Raw genomic sequence first — 19866 nt, forward strand, 5'->3', positions numbered from 1 at the left:
AGGTCGGCAAAGACTTAGCCTTGGTCTTGCTTTCTTCAGTGACCCACAAAATATTTCTAGATTAAAAGAGTGATTGCTGAGTCAGTATTGCACTTAGAAACACATGAAAAATGGCAGGATAAGTCTCTAGCAGCTAGCCTGCACAATAGCAGCCTGAATTTGAACTGAATGGGCTTCCTGGGCAGTAAATTTGAGAATAGGCCAAGTATTCTGAATATAATTACATACTGGAGCTATCAACTCCTTCTATAGCCAGAGGTAGAGGAAATGACCATCATAGTCATTAGCATTCAGTTGTATTATTTTTTCCCTGTGGAGCATGGTAAAAGTTGCTAAGAGATGGTCCCAGGAGGCATGTAAGTCCTGGAAGTAAGCTGAGAATAGGAATGGAGGAGTGAGAATCTTAAGTAAGATCAGAGAAACAGAAATCTACGAAGTATCTGGAAATTACCAGAGGACTTAACAGGATGTGGCATGAAGCAGGAGACCCTTCAGGTTTATTATTTCTGAATCTCTTCATTCTGATGAAAGTGTTGATAGTTTATAAATTTTGTCATTTTGAATGAAACAAGACTTTAATGTGTGTATGGCTTTTTGTTTTGTTTTGTTTGATGCCTGCCCCCTTTCTTTTGTAGACATTGTTCGAAGTGATGTTGCCTTGGATAAACAGAAGGGCTGCAAGATTGCCCAGCACCCTGATGTCATGCTGGAACTCCAGCGGGAAAAGGCAGCTCAGATGCATCTGGTTCTTCTAAAGGAGCAGTTCTCCAATACTTACAGTAATCTCATATTAACAGGTAAGGCAATTTGAGTCGCCTGAAATCTTAGCGCCCCACGAATTGATGGTCCCCATCAGTTAGCAACTTGATGCATGGGAGACACTAGAGTGGGATCCAGATGACCCACATCTGTCTGTCTCTACCCACTCTATCCCTTTTTAATTGTGAAGGCCTTGTCTTCTTATAAAAAAAATTCTTGTAGTTTGCAGATGTATGTTGGCTTAAGGTTATGGGCAATTCAGCTTGTATGTTCTCAAAAGACTGAACCAGTGAAAATTTAGTGACATCTTATAAAAATATGACTTTTTAGATATGTGCCAGTAGATTTGAGAGAATTACTAAATTTGGTGTCTAAGAAGCAGCGATTTTCCCCTTTCTGTGTATGCCCTTTCTATGAACCCAGTGAATATAAAGATGAAATGTAAAAGAGATAATGATCCACAGGCAGAGCTGACAATGACTATTCCTGGTGGAGTTTGAAAGTATCTGGGGAATTTGCTTTTCTTTTTAAGAGCAAAAAGGCTATGAGACTTGATCCATCCTCCCTAGTATCCTTGTTCTAGGAGGGAAGTGAATATGTGTCAGAGATCCAGGGAGAAACGATTTTTTGCAGGGCTTCCTGCAAACTGCTGGTAAAGGGCATGTGAGAAGCATGCTTTTATCAAGCATTGGGAAAGATTCTAAAGCAGATTCTAATGTCAGGATCATGGCGGACTTGAGAAGAACTAAGAACATCAAGTTACCTCCCTTTTGTTGGAGCTTGCAAGATCTGCATTATATTGATCCAAATAAACTTTAGTAAATGAAAAGTGTGTGTTTTCCCATGTTTATGAGCATTCAAAAATTAAAAGATGGACTATCTGACAGGCTATGAACATCTCACAGTTATTTTTATAAATTCCAAGTTAGGAAATTTTAACTTTTTTAATGGGCTTCCTGGCTTTTCACCAGGAATTTCTGAGTGGCAACCAAATTGTTTTGCTTTTGAAAAAGCATAAGACTTTCAACTTTTCATCTTGTACCTGGTGGAAAACCCAGCAACATGAGATGAAAGCCAGAGTTAAATGTGGCTTTGGTGAGCAGAGAAGAGGATTATGGATTTCATAAGTTTAGGACTGTTTCTTATTCTTTGATAGGTCATTAAGGAGGGAAAACTTAAAAGTGATTTATGGCCAATGCATGTATTTCCCTAAATTGGTTAGTGAAATTGTGATTAGGTTTAGATGGTTGGAAAGAACATAGATTTTTCCCTCCAAATTTCTTCAGTCTACTCAAATGTACAAAGATATATGTATTTATTATTTTCCAATTCAATTATTAGAAATGTTTCTATGCCATTCTTCCCTCTCCCAATTCTTATTCTAATATTTAAGGTGCATATTAAGGAGGTCAGATCCCATGTCCTTCATTGTGGCATCGAAAGGGCTGAAGGTAATTCTAACCCTAAACTGTGCATCCAGAGTGTGGCTTGAAGGCATATTATCTTTGAAAACACAAGTGTTCTATTGAGTTCAATGGAATTTTTTCTAATTCTCAGTAACATAATCCCTTTGGATGTTTATTCGCAGTTCAAACTGTTGGAATCAACATTGTCAACTTTTACCCTGACAACTTGCTTACTTTCCACTAAACAAACTTACCCTGGAGAAGAGCCTCTTTCCTGCTCTCACTTCTCCCAAGCTGCTTCAAAGAGTCCTCAGGCATTTTCCACATTTTTCACCCAAATGCCTGTGCAGAGGTGGTACCTTGCCGTAGAGCATTTGGTGTGCCCCGGTTTGTTTACATGAAAGTTCAAAAGGTTTTGTTTCCAGGTGTTGGGAAGACATGGAGTCATTTCAATTTAGCACCAATGGTCAAACTATTTAACGTTCTTTAACTAAGTCTTTGATTTTACACAGTGTGGTTTTCTAATTGTTATGAAGTTTAATCCTTGATTTCTTGTATAAATTTTGAGAACATGGTCTCCAGACAGCTAAACATAATATTTAAACATAACTAAACTAACTTTTGTAAATATTTCCCTTTTTGGTGATGAATGTGTATTGGTAAGGAGGATGAGGTTGAAGGGGCAGAGATCTCTCAAATGCAGTGACTTTCTTTACCAACATGTCCAGAACACCTACTCTAGGATTTCTGCTTGGTGATGTTGCACTTGTGTAACTCTGGCATAATGTTTGAAAGATCCGCCACGTAAGAATTTATATGGTATAGGATGAGGAAACTGCGCCTCCACAACTCAGAGAGAGATGACTTTTTCACGTACTTGCTCTCCCCTCAAACCCTCTCCCCAATTATTTACAGAATTTCATGTGTATGAGTAACAGCATATCATAATTGTTCCCTAGTCTGTCAGTGGTTTATTTTTTATTTTAAAATTGGACCACTAAAATCACAGTTTGGAAAAAAAAATAATAAAGTGATTGAAATGTCAGGTGGATAAAAGCATATTAAAAGTGATTGTTGTTCCAGCTCAAACGCAAGCCTTCATTCTTAGCTGTTCTGTCCTGAGCTGATGTGGCTGTCAGCACAGAGCAGCACGCTTTCAGAGTTTGCTTCTCAGCTATGCTCACTCTTACATAGCTACCACTCAAGTGAAGGCAAATGATTTTCTTCCTTTAAGGGCCTTCTGATCAGTTAAAAAAAGGAAACAACTCTACAGTCCTCACTGAAAGTCCGGTTAATGGAAACTAATAATAATTCTCTAATAAGTATGTCTTAGAGAAGCATTCCTCATTACATCATATTTTTGGAAATGTGAATTTGCATATAATTACACTTGTCTTAATATTTTCATGTGAGTGATTGGCATAATATTGGAAGTACTGTTAGCCTCCCCTAACTTAGAAGGTTTTGAAGTAAACTAAGATTCTGGGCAGGTGATGGGGTAATCCCAGTAGAGCATCAGTGACAGAACTGTTTTAATGGTGGAGAGTGTGTGTCACACTTTTCACACTGATTCATAATGTGTGCGTGTCTGCTTATTCTTAGCTTCTTGGGTCTCTGAGAGTGTTAATGTCATTTGTGTTACTGAAGGAGTAACAAATTAAAGAGAGGGTCGAGTAGGAGTTTTTTTAAAAAGAAGAGGGATCACATCTTCCATTTCTTTGTGCTCTCATGATTCTTAATGTAATAATATCTATAAATTTGTTGACAGTGATCTGTGTACATAATGAATGATTCACTTGAAGACTACTTTGAAAGGGATAATACTAACATCTTTTAAAAATTCTCATAAGTTCAGATTCATTGATTTGCCTGCCTCCTTTTGCCTTGCTCCTTCAGCCTCTCTCCTTTTGAAGTGGACACTGGACATTTGTTGTGTGTCCTTGCACTGTAACTGAGTGAAAAAAAAAAGTTAAGAGTCAGTCTTAAGGGGAAAAAGCCTTTCTGGGATTTTGTTTAATTTTTAAAATTATGTTTGGGATTTTGTTGAAAATATAGACTCCTGCAGGACAATAAATATATTTCTCTAATATGTATTCTGCATTATATAGAACATAGTGAATGATTGTGAAATGAGGTCAAATTTTTAAAAATTTATTTTCATTGTGAAGTGGTATGGTCAGCCTAAATGGTAGCCATAGAAATGAATGAATTGCTCGAGATGTTCCCAGTATTCCTTTATGAGGACTCTTGTCATATTGGATGCCACTTTTGGTTTTGTACTTCTTTTTATGGTCTTTAGTTCCAAACAGAACTGGGATTCATGTGGTCAGCTTTACTGTGTTACTATGGCAAATGAATTGAGCAAAAAAGGCTAAGGTTCCCTGTAGTTGAACATTCATCTAACTTTAATTGAGCAAAAGAGATCAAATCAGTAGAACAAGAACTTATCCTTCATTTGCCACAAACCTTAATGCTCAAAGAACTATTTCTAGGTGTATTTAATTATTTGCCTTTTATTCTGTAGTATTGTCTGTATCATGCTTTACTTAACTGTTTCCCTATTAATGTACATTAATTTACATGCATAGTGACAGATTCATTTCTGGAGGGTAGATTTCTCAAAATGGGATATCTAGGCCAAAAGGTATATATTCTAAAATTTTATAAATTTTTCTTATTGATATACATTTTACATGTAGCAAAAATAAAATTTGATAAGTACATGAGTCATATAACAACCACTGCCATAAAGATGTAGATTTCTGTGACCCTAAAAATTTCTTGTCTCCCTTTGCAATCAGTTCCCTCTCCCCACCTCTAGTCCTTAACTGGGTGGGCTCTGATCTCTGTTCCTATTCATATAAATGGAATAACAAAATAGTTATATTCTTTTACTTAGCATATTTGAGATTCACTCATCTTGTTGCATATATCAGAATTTCATTCCTTTTCATTGTGGAGTAATATTTCATGTTATCAATATCCTAATTTATTTATTCATTTGTTGGTGGATATTTGATTTGTTTCTAACTTTCGATGATTACAAGTAAAGCCACTGGAAACATTTATTCTCAGATCGTTGTCTTGATATACATTTTTGTTTCTCTTAGGTAGTTACCTAGGAGTGGGGTTGATTTTATGATATCTGTTTAACTTTATTTATTTATTTATTTTATTTTATTTTATTTTTTTTATAATTAATTTTATTTTTATATTCCCCATACAATTTCAACCCCCCATTTTGACCCCAATCCCTCCCCTCCCTCCACCCCCCCCCCAAAAGGGTCTCTGGTTCATAGATTTTTGTTGATTTTGATTTTCACTTTCTTATAGTTATTCATTTTCCTGGTCCCTTATTTAAGTTTTCTAGATTCCTGCTATGAGTGAGACCATCCGGTATTTTTCTTTTTCTTTCTGGCTTATTTCGCTGAGCATGATCCCTTCCAGCTCCATCCATGTTGCTGCAAATTGCATGTGTTTATCTTTTTTGAATGCTGAGTAATATTCCATGGTATATATCTGTTTAACTTTTAAAGAAGCTGTCAGACTGTTTCCCAATATGGCTGTATTAACTTGTATTAACTTGACAGTTCTAGTTTTCTAGTTCTCCACATCTTTGCCAATAATTGATATTGTCTGTCTTTAAAATTTTAGCTATTCTAGTTAATGTATAGTTATATCTTGTGACCCTACTTACCTTATGATTAATGATATTGAGCATTTTTTATGTGTTTATTTACCATCTATATGTTGTCTTTAGCATAGTGTCTGTTCATGTCTTTTGTCTGTTTTTTAAAAGAATTGTTGAGTTTTGCTTTCTCACTATTGACTTTTGAGAGTTCTGTGTATGTTTTGGGCTCCATGTTCTTTATCAGATAGATGATTTACAAATATGTTTTCCTTCTGTGACTTGTCTTTTTATTTTCTTACCAGTTTTGTTCTAAGAACCCAAATTAAATTTTGATGGTCCAATTTATGAATCTTTTCTTTTATGGTTTGCATTTAAAATTTTAATGCATCTTGCCAGATTATTTTCAGAGAGACTGTAACAATTTCCATTCTCACTAGCAGTGTATGAGATCGATTATTTTCTAGCATTCTCATTAGCACTGGGTAGTCGTGTTCCTTTTAATCTTTTTCAGTCCAACAGGTGAAAAATATTATCTCATTGTTATAATTTTCTGGCTACAGCTAGGGTAAGTATATTTTCACATATTTGTGGGTGATTTGCATTTTTTGTTTTGTGAATTAGCTATTCACATTCTTTGTCTTTTTAAAAAATTGGATGTTGATCTGTTTCTTATCAGTTTGTTAGTGCACTTTGTGAATTAGGAATGTTAGTCCTTTGTCATATATATTGCAAGCTATTTTCCTCCCTGGATAGCATTTGTTTTTCAACTCTGCTTTTAATTTAGAGCTTTAATCTTTACTATGACTGGAATTTATGTTTATATATAGTGTGATGTAAGTATACGACATTGTTTTCTTCCAAGTAGCTAGCCAGTTTGCAAACACTGTTTTTAAAACAAAACATTCTTTTGCCACTAAATTGAAACATCATATCAAACATCATAAGTATATTTAATACTTCATATGTATTTGAACCTATTTCTGAACTCTGTTTTCTGTCATTTTTCTATTCTTTTTTCTTGTGCAAATGGAATACTGTTTTGATATCTGGTAAAACTTATTGATCACTTCCTTGGTTTTCTTTTTTTTTCTAGTCCAAGAAAATTCATTACTGAATTCTGATTGAAATTACATTAAGTTTATACCCTAATTTGGGAAAGATTATTATTTTTCTGATATGAAGTCTTCCACATAAGAACAAGTACTTCTTTTCACTTGTTCAGTTCTGATTTTATGTCATTTGATAATTTATAATTTTCCCAGTACCTTTCCTTTTGAATTTATTTTTAAATATTTTATATTTTTACTGATATTGAGAGTGAATTTCTCTCTACTACTTCTTATAATATAGAAAGAAGCTGTTGACTTAAAAATATTTAGTTTGTATTCATTCCTTTTACCATATTTTGTATTAATTCTAATAATTAGTAGAACTTCTTGGATTTAAGAAACAATTCTATCAAAGACAAAGCTAGATTTGTTCCTTTTTAATTGTATCAATTATTTTAATTTCTAAAAACCTCCAAAACAATGTTGAAAAATAGTGATCATAACTATTTTCTCATAATTTTATGTGAACCACATAATTTAATACATGCTTCTTATCATATAATATAATAGTAGTTAACAATAAATTTTGTGGATATCTTTCAATATATAAGAAAATGAGTTCATTTTCTTCTTAATGATCACATTGGAATTGCATCATATGTGTATATTGTAATTATTGAACAGAACTTCTATTGACAGACGTCACGGTTGTCTCTAATTTTTTTAGGTATTATAAACAATCTGATGATCTCATTGTATGTATGTCTTTGTACAGTTCATGAAAATGTGAGTGCTATGTTAAAGGAATGCACATTCAAATTTTTTTTTTAAAGATTTATTTATTTATGTATACAAAAGCGAGGTGCAGAGCAGAGACAGAGTGGGGAGAAGAACAGGCAGATAGTACTACTAAAATACACTGCTGAGGGGATCAGTGGGAGAGACAGGAGAGGTCTCCTGCGCCATGTGGGTCACCTCCTTGGCCAGGGATCCAATTGGTGCTGCAGTGGCTGCAGATAGCTTCATAATGCTGAGACTTAATCCCTTGTGACCACCAGGGAGGCCCCACATTTAAAATTTCGATGCATCTAGTAAACGAACTTTCAGAAAGATGATGCCAATTTATATTTACACCAACAAGAGAACACATTTATTTTCTTTTGCTAATGCTGATTATTGTTGTCTTTAATTACATTTCATTGACTTCTAGTGAGGTTAATCTTTTTACACTCTTTCTCATTTTTATTTCTTATGTGAATTGTCCATATCTTCCCCCTCTTTCTAATTGGATTATTGTTCAGTTATTTATCAAATTATCAGATCTTTTAATTAGGGATAATAATTTCTTTTCAAGTTTATTGCAAAAACAAGGACTTTTCAAACTTGTTTTTGCTCATGTATTGTTTAGTAGTCTTTCCTTTTTGTATTTCTTTTTTCTCTCTCTCTCTGTGCTCACCCCCACCCCCACAGGATTGTAGTTTGGCAGTTGTCTTGGTGTTCCAAGTCCAGAGCTGACTTTACAGTGGTGTTGCTTCTCCCTGTTGTGCTACTCACAGTGCTGTGTCCAGTCCTGCCTGAGTCCTAGGTGACCTGAGTCCTGTTCACCCATTCTCTCTGCCATGTCTCATCAATGTGGCTTCTGGCAGCAGAGCACTTGTGCTTTTTTTTGTTTTTTCCATTTAGTGATTCTGCCTCTGGTTCCTTATCTCTGCCAGGGCACTTCTATCTGCATTATCGCTTAGCAGTCAAACAACTGATTGCCACTGAGGCCATGGTGAGGTTGGCAGGTGTGGGCTGGGACTGCTGTAGCTATGGCACTCATGAGACTATCTAGGTGTGCAATCAGTGTATGTTTTAAGCCTCCATTACCCACTCATTAATAGGTGGGTAGTAATACATGCATTTTTTAAGAAAATCATTTTTGGGAATTATTGTCTGTGTCAAACTAGAGGAATACGTTCTGTTTTTGTATTTGCATCAGATAATGAGTAAAAAATACTTCATAACTGGTAAGAGATGTTCTTCATTTCTTTATAAATGAGGGAATCAATGTGGTTACTTGGTGTAGAGATGTACAAATGGTTGGGCAACTTTTGATTTCATCTAGTGTATTGGCTTAACTTGTGAGTTTGGGAATCAGACTGTCTTAATGGCTCTAGAACAGCATTTACCAGCTCGCTTATCTTGGGCAAGTATTTTAAACCTTTCTTTAGCTTTAATTTCCTCAAGTGTAAAATGGTGATTGTATCATATCTACTGCAGAAAATTGTTTGAATGTTAAATGAGGTTATGTGCATAAGTGCCCAGTCCCTGGCATATAGTAAGTCAGTAATAAACGTTCAAATTTATCATTGTGATTAATCTTACTGTGCTTTCAAATGCAAATATTACTCTTGGGTAGCTCAGTTTCTTTTTCAATGCTGGAATCTTTCTTTTTTAAAAGCTCACTTGACACAGTTTTTGCTCGTGTATTGTTTAGTAGTCTTTCCTTTTTGTATTTCTTTTTTTTTTTAAAGATTTATTGATTGATTGATTTACACATACAAGCACTGGGTACAGTCAGAATCGTGGGAGGGTGAGAGAATTCACCAGAGCCAGGGCAGGGAACAGAGCAGGCAGAGGGACCAAAGTATACTGCTGAGGGGAGCAGCGGGCGGCAGGAGAGGTCTGCGCGCCATGTGGGACCCTCCTCTGGTGGCCGGGGAGCAGCCGGGGATCGAACCGGCACTGCAGAGGCTGTGGGCAACTTCGCAACCCAGCGCTCAACCGCTGTGCCACCAGGGAGGCCCCTCCTTTTTGTATTTCTTTTTTCTCTCTCTCTCTCTGTGCTCCCCCCCCCCCCCCCCCCCCCCGGGATTGTAGCTTGGCAGATGTCTCTGTCGAGCTTGGTGTTCCAAGCCCAGAGCTGACTGGGCTGGTGAGCTGATAAACTGGTCAAAAATTTGAGCACTTCTCTTAATTTAGGGATAAATTCATGATAAATCTTGGACTTTTTAATTACCTAGGATGTGTATAAGGATTAGTAAAAATAACAGAGTCACTCAGTCCCCTGGAAAATAAAGGGCTCAAAATGTGTCATATGGGAAGCATTATAATTTTTAACAATTTATATTACATAACATTGCTATAATATAACCTTATAATATTACGTATATTATACATAATTTAATCATTTATAATTATAATTTATAACTTTTTTGCCAAGCATTTTGAGTTCTTTGAAGGCATGATACTAATTAGATGAACATTAATTGATATTAAAATTCTTTCCAGTAACCCTAAAACAAAGTTTGAAGGCTGAGCAGAGCAGAAATTAGATGGTATTTTACATATTTAGAATGATCTAACACTATTATCAACATAATGAAATGTGTATGTAAAAGTCAGTGGTCATACATAAATGCAAGGTTATAAAATTAAAAGGCACATGACTCCAAGAAGCTCTCCTCTTCTCCAACCTTATGTTTGGGTTTTCAGTGTAAGTGTATACTCCATTGCTTGTAAGTCCTCTTATGAACAACCATCACATGAGTGAAGAATTGGCAAGCCCAGTTTCTCATTAGTAGATTCAGAGGACAAAATTGCATTGCAGTAAATATATGATCAGAAAAAAAGTAACATAGGAGAAGAGGGTATAATTGAAAAAACTGTTCCTGTTGCACATTTAAAACATTGTATTGACAATATAGAGAATCACAAAAGAATATGTTTTTAAAAAGTTCTCATGTTCTACTTCTCTGAAAATTAGACCTGAGAGCATTGATTGATAGCTCTCCCACATTGAGGGAAGCTTTGTCTTTATAAATCACAGAATGATCTTTGTTTGCCAGAGTCTTTAATGTGAGGAGACCTGGAAAGGTGGTGATTCCTTCTTGCTTTTCTCTGTAGTCATCTGTAAAAGATGATGCAGGGAGCGGTCTTCTGAATTCATTTTCATCTTAAGTTTCCTTTTTTCCTTGCTATGAGAAGCAGTTTCTCATAGGTTCCTTCATTTAGTCTACTGACATCTTATCGAGACATAATTGAATAAAAGCAGTTTGTTTTTGGACAGTGAATTAAATGCAGACAGCCCTTTGCAGGTGGTCTGGTTAAACCCAAGGGTAGATTTCAGAGTATTTAGGTCAGGGCTTTCTAAGGCCCAGGAGGGTGCAGGAGAGAATATACAACATCCCAGGGGTCGTGTGAGGGAATTCACTTAGTGGGGAATTTTGCTAATAATTATATAGTAATCTTGTGAGATTATTATTTTTGTACATTTATGATTTATTTTGAGACTAGAGTGAGAATTTCCATAATTTGAAAGAACTGACATTGTGCCATCATTTGTTAGCTTATTTTCAGTGCATTTCAACATATTGCAGTTCTCATATGCTCAGTTAAGTAGATTTAAAGGGATTTTCGAAAAGAAACTGGACTAAATGTAGTACTAATGATGCTAACACAAAGGCACAACAAGAAAATTCCAAAGCCTACAGCTTGTCTTTTAGTATGAAATACTTGCCAGCCACAGAATGAGGTAAAAAATACTGTTTTATAATGTAACTAAATTATTTCTACAGCAGGTACATGCATAATATATATGAATCACACATATAAATAGTATGTACATTTATATAATATATGTAAATGATTTATCATAAAAATGTTTTAAGATAGGCAATCAAAAAAATTTGGAGACCAACATATATGAAGTCTTTTGTTCTTCAAAGCAGCATTGGTGAGTAGAATCAGTAGGCACGTTAGGGCTAAACAAACCTTAGTTTTGATCCTGTGCTTAGCCAATATATTAGTTGTGTGGCCTGGGCAGATTGCTTAGCCTCATTCCCATTTGTAAAACTAGCAAAATATTTTCTTGGTTTGTGAGGATTAGATTAACTGATGTTATGAACTGTTGAAGATTCTCATGCATTCAGTGAATGTTCGTTATGTTTTGATCATAACTACTATATTATTATTCATAGAGAGATTATCCTATAGAGAATCTTTGAGTCTTCTGTAAACAAACTCATATCTCAGAATCAATCACAATGCAAAATGAAAAAGAACCTAAGTAGAATCCAAAAGAGGCAAATCCTTAAGTTCGATGATTGTTGTCAGAACTAAAATTTTCTTTGCAACTGTTTTCTCTGTGAGCATGGACGTGTGTGTGTGTGTGTGTGTGTGTGTGTCTTCATGTCATCTCCAACCTTTTTGTAGAAGAGAAGAGATGAGCAAGGTAAACATATGCAGCCAAATGCAGCCAAAATGCACTGAAAGTATTGGGGGTAGGAGCGAGGGGTAGTGGTATTAACTAATGTTATTTTTTTTTTTTTTAGAGGCATGTTTGTTTGTTTGTTTGTTTATTTATTTATTTATTTTGTTTTGTTTGTTTGTTATACATGCACTGGGTACAGTCAGAAGCGCGGGAGGGTGAGAGAATTCACCAGAGCCAGAGCGGGGAGCAGAGCAGGCAGAAGGACTAAAGTACACTGCTGAGGGGAGCAGCGGGCGGCAGGAGAGGTCTGCGCGCCATGTGGGACCCTCCTCCGGTGGCCGGGGAGCAGCCGGGGATCGAACCGGCGCCGCAGAGGCCGCGGGCAGCTTCGCAACCCAGCGCTCAATCGCTGCGCCACCGGGGAGGCCCTTAACTAATGTTATTTTTGTTACATTTTTCTCTCTTGAGAAGAAGAGGCAGTAAATTGTCACCCCCCCAAAAAGCCAAGAGCTTCCTGTTTATCATTCTAATTTCATTATTGGATTCGTCCCAGTATTGGCTAGGAAATAATCTATTCCTCCCTGTGCTGGTAATGACTCTTTTGTTTGACTGGTTGAAGTTGTCATTTCAGAATTTAGTACTTTAGGCAAGAATTCCAAGAAACACATAAAAAGCTAACCAGATAAAAGCTTTCCAAATTAAATATAAATTTATAGCTGGGAGTGTTATTAAGAGTCAAGTCCAACTCTGCCACGTTATAGGTAAGTAAACTGAGACTGCTTGTTCAAGGTCACACCATTGCTGAGGTGGAACTAAAATCCAAGTTTAATCCCCTTTGGATTCTTTAATTCATTGCTCTTCTCACTATATTGCAAAATGATTTCTCTCCTGCCAGTGTCCACTTGAAAAAGAATTACACAATTAAAGAATTAGTTTAAATATTCTCTAAAACTTTTATTGAGGAGCTGTTCTGTCTAATGCAGAGGTAGGTACTTGCAATATGGAGATGGACACATCATCTTTAGCTTCAGATGAGCCTACTGTCTGTCAGTGTGACCAACTAGCAGACCAATCTAAGAGGGAACCAGAGTGACTCTGCCAGGGGATAGGAAAGTAGATGTTTTACCTGAGTCTTGAAGGAAGAATATAAATTCTAAAATGCATTGGAGGATACAGTTTAATTTTACTGAACCCTTTTTGTCATACTAAGACTTAAAAGCCACTGTAGTAAAGGCACCACTTACAAGGGCATCCAATTTAAGAAACAACTGCAGACTTAAGAGAATTAAAGCTATAGAAATCCAAAGGGACTTTTTAATTCTCTTTAGGTCTTTTATCTTTATTTTTGGAGATTGGGTGGTAGTTGATAATATGGTCTCTTTTGAGGGTAATGATTAGATTTTAGGCATAGATAATGGAGAAAAAACAATATCCAGTACTTCCACTGCAAGGTACCTGTCTGAAGAATGTAAAAACACTAAATCAAAAGAATATATGTTCATTTCAGCACTGTTTACAATGATAAAAATAGGAAAGCAACCTAAGTGCCCAATGATGGATGATTGGATAAAGAAGATGTGTGTGTGTGTGTGTGTGTGTAATATGTACACACACAATATACACACAATAGAATACTATTGTATTCAACTGTAAAAAAGATAAACTCTTGCCATTTGTGACAATATGAATGGTACTGGAGGGGATTATGTTAAGTGGAATAAGTCAGAAGGAGAAAGACAAATACTGGATGATTTCACTCCTTTTTGTAATATAAAGAAACAAAGGAAAGGAATAAACAAAAGAAATCCTTGGAATCCAACTGCAGAACTGAGGTTATGGAGTGGGGAGAGAGTGGGGAAGGAGAAAAGGGTGGAGGAGTTACAGTGGATGGTGGTGGATGGTTATTGGTGCTTTGGTGCTGGGCGTGATGTGGTAATATAGATAGGAAGAGGTGTGAAACCTACAATCCTAAAATCTATACAGTGCTGCATATATTACCTCAATTTAAAAATAATTTATAAGATTTACTGGCAAAAATAAAAGAGGCACATAAGAAGCACTCGTCTAGAATTTACAATATCATACTAAGGAAATCATAATAAGAGAGATACAAGCTGTGCAAGGAAGGATAAAATGCTTTAGATTTGAAATCCAGTCTATTTGCAAAATGTGGGCTTTCTTGAAATGAGGTGTGTTTGTTTTATTCTTACTAGTATTTTGTGTAATAATTTAATGACAAAGGACTAAGGTTGAATTACATTTGGAAAGGGAAAAGATTAAGCACTTATCATTCTAAAAGAAGTTTGTAAACCTGTAGCAAAATAAATTCTTCTTGAATTTTTTGATTTTGTTAGTAGAGATAATTTGAGTGTGAGAAGAGTAGGCTAGATTTTACTGCCAAAGAAGGTTATATAATTAATTGGAACCGGTCATTATTTTTAAGGAAACAGCAGGTTAAAGGCATAAAATTCTGTGCTATTACCAAAATCATCAAAACGCCTCTTACATTGTTTAAGAGACTTTACTTTTTTTTAAAAAATTTATTTTTATATTCCCCATACAATTGCAACCCCCTTATTTTGACCCCAACCCTCCTTTCCCCGCCGCCCATAGTGTGTCTCTGGTTCATAGTTGTTTGTTGATTTTGATTTTTTCTTTCTTATAGTTATTCTTTTTCCTGGTCCCTTATTTAGGTTTTCTAGATTCCTGCTATGAGTGAGACCATCCAGTATTTTTCTTTTTCTTTCTGGCTTATTTTGCTGAGCATGATCCCTTCCAGCTCCATCCATGTTGCTGCAAATTGCATGTGTTTATCTTTTTTGATTGCTGAGTAATATTCCATGGTGTATATGTTCACATCTTCTTGATCCAGTCATCTATTTTTGAGCATTTGGGTTGTTTCCAAAGCTTGGCTATTGTAAATAGTGCTGCTATAAACATAGGGGTGCAGGTGTTCTTTGGAATTGATGTTTCTGTGTCCTTTGGGTAAATACCTAGGAGTGGAATTGCTGGATCATATGGAAGCTCTATCTTTAGTAGGCTGAGGAATCTCCACACAGTTCTCCATGGTGGTTGGACCAGTTTGCACTCCCACCAACAGTGCAGGAGAGTTCCTTTTTTTCCACATCCTTGCCAACATTTGTTGTTGTTAGTTTTTTTTAATATGTACCATTCTCACTGGTGTGAGATGGTATCTCATGGTAGTTTTGATTTGCATTTCCCTGATTACAAGTGATGTTGAACATTTTTTCATATGCCTGTTGGCCATTTGTGTTTCCTCTTTGGAGAAGTTTCTTTTTAGCACTTTCTGCCCATTTTTGACTAGATTATTTTCTTTGTTTCTATTGAGTCTAAGAGACTTTACTTTTCAGTTTTGTGGAAATGGGTTATATAAAAGTTCTTTAATCAAAAGAAGGATCCCTTTTTTTCTGTGAAAAAGAAAAAAACATTTTATCCCAACTTCTATAATTTAAAGAAAACACAATTGCTGGCAAGTATTTCAGTGTCCCACAGTATAGTTTTTCCCCAAATGCAGAACTTTGATCTGTCAGCCCATTAGAGATACCCTCAAAAGTATGCTAAATATAGACGTCACAAGAGGATGACTCGTAAGTACAAGGTGACCATTTATTTAGGACATCTTAGTTTTCATGGGAAAATTATTTAACAGCACTGGGTTTCATTTTCTCATCTCCAAACGAGGCAACAAAATACTATCTACCTGATAGGATTGAGAGAGATTTAGTGAGAACTAAATAAACACTTATGCCTGACACATGGCAAGTAATAAATTTTAGTTATAGTATTATTTTCATTGATGACAAGATATAGTAGGATGCTGGATAAAAGAACAATCAGAATTTTAAATTATGTATTTTTGTACTCAGTGGAATGTCATGTAGGTATAAATTCATGTGCTTGAATTTTTTATGAAGAGGAAAAATATGACTGATGTTAAGAAGAAAATACTGTGTACAAAACCAGCTACTAAAATGATAGTCAATTTTGTTTCAAAAAGTAATACATACATTTAAAATTTGATGAAAATTTGAAGATATATCAAAAGAAGATATATCAAGATATATCAAAAGAAGATTTATCAAAATTTGAAGAAGATATATCAAATTTGAAGAAGATATATCAAAAGTACTGTTTATATGTCAGTGGTCCATTGTGGGTGAGGTTAATTTTCTTTTTTATGCTTTTGTGTAGGAACTTTACTCATATAGTAAGAAGATATTTTCAGATTCTACCCTAAGGCAAGACTGCACTATGACATATATAAGAAAAATACTTTAAAACATGATTCAGAAAGACTGAAAATGAAAGTATGCAAAAAGTAACTTGTACACAAATACTCAGAACCGCATTAATCATAGTAGCTAAAAGTGAAAACAGACCACATGTCTATCAGCTGATGAATGGATTAGTGAAACTTGGTGACCCATACAATGGAACTTTATTTGGCAGTAAAAGAAATAGGACTATTGATAAATGCAGCAACATGGGTGAGCCTTGAAAAGATTATGTTAATTAAACCAACTATATATGGACACAGTATAGTGTGATTCCATTTATTTATTTTTAATTTTTTAAAAAGATTTATTTATGCATACAAGAACTGGGATACAGAAGTGTGGGGGGCGGTGAGAGGGTCACCACAGACAGAGTAGGGAGCAGAACAGGTGGATCTATTGAAATACACTGCTGAGGTGAGCAGTGGGCAGACAGGAGAGGTCTGCTGCATCATGTGGGTCACCTCTTTGGCCAGGGGTTGAACTCCGTGCTGCAGAAGTTACAGATTGCTTCATAGTGCTGACTCTTAACCCCTTGCACCACCAGGGAGGCCCCTGTTTCCATTTATATGAAAGTTCCAGAATAGTCACATCAGTAGAGACAGAAAATAGATTGATAGTTGGCTAGGTGAGGACCAGGCTTGTGTGGAAATGGAATGCCTGCTGGAAGTGGAGTTTCTTTTAGAGTAATGAAAATGTTCTAAAATTGAATGCTGTGATGATTGCCCAACTAAGTGAATGTACTAAAAACCATTAATTGTACAATTTAAATAGGTGAGTTGTGTGGTATGCTATATCTCAATAAAATTGTTTTGAAAAGTAGATGAGGCAAAAAAAAGTAGTAGTCACAGTAGAAATAGAAGGAAAATTGAATGTTAGGCTAAAAAACAGTAAAATGAGACAAAACAAATTTTACAATGCAAAGAGATATAATAGGCAATGAAAGTTTTGAATTTTTACATACCAAATAACCCAAAACACCTCTCCTAAAGCAGAAATTTAATTGATAAAAGGACAAGAGATGTAAGAGATAAAGCAGAAAATAAAAGGAAATATAGCTTTCACAACTTCACCGCTCAGTTCAATATAGATCAAATAAAAGATCTGTAGATACAGAAATGTGTCTGTATATGTATACACATATGCATACATACACTTTCTTTGTACTACGGAATATATGATTCTTTTAAGTGCCCCATGGAACATTCTTTAAACTTGAATTTTAGAAATTCACAAAGAAAAGTCTCAATGTAGTCCTTGAAGAATAAACAGTATATAGTGCAATACATAATATTAGAAACTAATTACAAGAACAACAATGAAACCCTGTTCCAATCTGAAAGTTAAAATACAATAAAAACAAAAACCACTCCCCTCATCTCTCTTAAATGATTCCTGGGTCGAACAGAAAATACACATAAAGTTATAAAATTTCTAGAAAACAATGCTAATGAAAATTCTATGTCAGCAGCTATGGGTGAGAGCTAAAGTAGTCCTCATAGGGAAATTTAGAACCTTAAATAATTACTTCAGTAGAGAATTAAATAAATGGATTAAGCACAACTCAAAAATACTAAAAAATGAAAAAAAATCTATGCACATATTTGTAGTTTGTATTAGGATAAAAAGATTCAAGAGGGAGACATAAAAAACAAGTTATTGCTTAGTAATGGACACAGGCAGGAACCTGGGATAAATAAAGTAGGTTGAGGGGGAAACTTTATATACTTTTAAAGAATATTTTCCTTCTTAAACAATTTGTATCTATAATTTATTCCAAAGTTTAAAGAAATTTTAAAGTTGGTGCTCATTTTTTCCAAGAAAATATTCTGATTTGGAGGTGGAAATTTTATGGGGTTACACCTGAGAGGAGAAATCAAACATTATACAAAAATGAACAACGATGTAAAAATAAAATAAAATTTAAAAAAAGAAGAAGACTCAAGTGTCACTGAAAGCTCAATGTGAAGCTCTGAACTTGAAGGGTATAATCTTAAAAAAAAACAACAAAAAACCAGAAAATATTCTCATGTATAAGTTTTTAACAAGACAAGGTGATAGAATCGAAAGAGGAGTTCTTCAGAGTAGAAAAGGCTGCATTTTTAAAAACTGTCCTTTTGGAGAATGAAGTGAGTCATTTTGCATGACCAAATACATATTACAATTTAAGATTCTTAGAAGTCAACAATTCTCAGTAAAACCAGAAAAGTAGGTCATATATTCTTTTTATTCCTGCTATGTCCTAGGCTTGTTATTTCTAATTCTTACAACCACATTGCAAAAATTGTCAGTTATTCAATTTTTATCTTAAGAAACCAGCACAGAAAAGCTATGGAATTAGGCTGGCTTGGAATGTTGGACTCTAAAACTCAGCCAGGTTCCTTCTCACCACGCTGTCTCCAAACTCTAGTTGATTATGCTTTCAGATATTCTGAAGTAGTAGCATTTCAGGTGGTCAGATTCTGGGAGGTTTTCTGAATGTTTTTCCCCTTGTGAATTTTTCACTGAAATAGTAAACTACATTATTCCTTTGAGTTTTCAAGGGTTTTGGAATGAGCACATTAGTATTGGATTAGTTGAGTTGTGACGTTTATTGACCCGCTTATTGATGATAACAATTTCTTATTAAGCATTTATTCAATAGGCATTTAAATTGATTGAATCTACTAATGTTTATCATATAGTATTTTCTGTGGGATATTATTAGGTATTGAGTGGGTGGGGGGGGCAAGATTGTATGGTTAAGCAGGTTTGGGGAAATACTGAGTTAAAACCTTTTTTCACTAAAGAACTTATCAGAGTCTTTAATATGCTGATGTACATGCAGATTTAATGAAGGGAACACAGAATGTGATTTTCCCTAATTTTATTTGATTGGTAGCTTTTACCCTATGCTTTTCCTCCCCATTTCCACGGCATGTCTTAAGACTGGGATGATCTGAAGAATATACTTTCAACAACATATAAACGGATTTGTTTGGAAACCTCAGGATTCTTTTCTCAGCATTTAAGCTCTTGTATGTAACAAAGATGAGAGCAACTTTTGAGTTAAAAAACCTTTAAAAAAAGCTCAAAGAGAATTAAAAACTCATAGTGAATTTTGTTTTAAGTTAATGAACAAAGTAACATATCCTTTAATGAAAGAGAATATGGTAAAAGGAGCAGAAAAAATAAAAAGATATGGTAGAACTACAACATCAAGAACATTTGGAATAAGGGACATAGTAATGACATTCATACCCCCATAAAATGTTAAATGAAAAGCAGCTGGAACAGAAGACTATGCCGCAAGACCTATCGAGATATAGCACTGTAAGGAATGAAGTATAGCAGACGAAGCATGTGTAGGAGACCTAGTGCCCTCTGTTGTTGTTTTTTCCCCAAATCAGAGCAACTCTACTTTTCAAGCAAACAATGAACTAGGCCATAATCACAGCAAGTAATGGCAGTGGCTTAAAAAACAAACAATTCTGTTATTTACAGATTGATAAAGCTATAAGTACTAGAAATAATTGTGGATACCTGGGTTTTA

The 19866-nt window shown here is 35.1% G+C and overlaps 1 protein-coding gene across 2 annotated transcripts in view; it reads left to right on the top strand.

Annotated features, from left to right (window-relative positions):
- HPSE2 (heparanase 2 (inactive)) overlaps positions 1-19866 on the top strand; it is a 448287-nt gene that overhangs the window by 45697 nt on the left and 382724 nt on the right. For both annotated transcript variants that reach the window (XM_054690003.1, XM_054690004.1), the window contains exon 3: positions 636-797. In XM_054690003.1, the coding sequence (XP_054545978.1) occupies positions 636-797 (162 nt within the window). The remainder of the gene's footprint in view (positions 1-635; positions 798-19866) is intronic.

The sequence above is a fragment of the Talpa occidentalis genome, unplaced genomic scaffold (genome assembly GCF_014898055.3).
Source record: "Talpa occidentalis isolate TD23 unplaced genomic scaffold, MPIMG_talOcc4v2.1 talOcc4.8, whole genome shotgun sequence".
Lineage (NCBI taxonomy): Eukaryota > Metazoa > Chordata > Mammalia > Eulipotyphla > Talpidae > Talpa > Talpa occidentalis.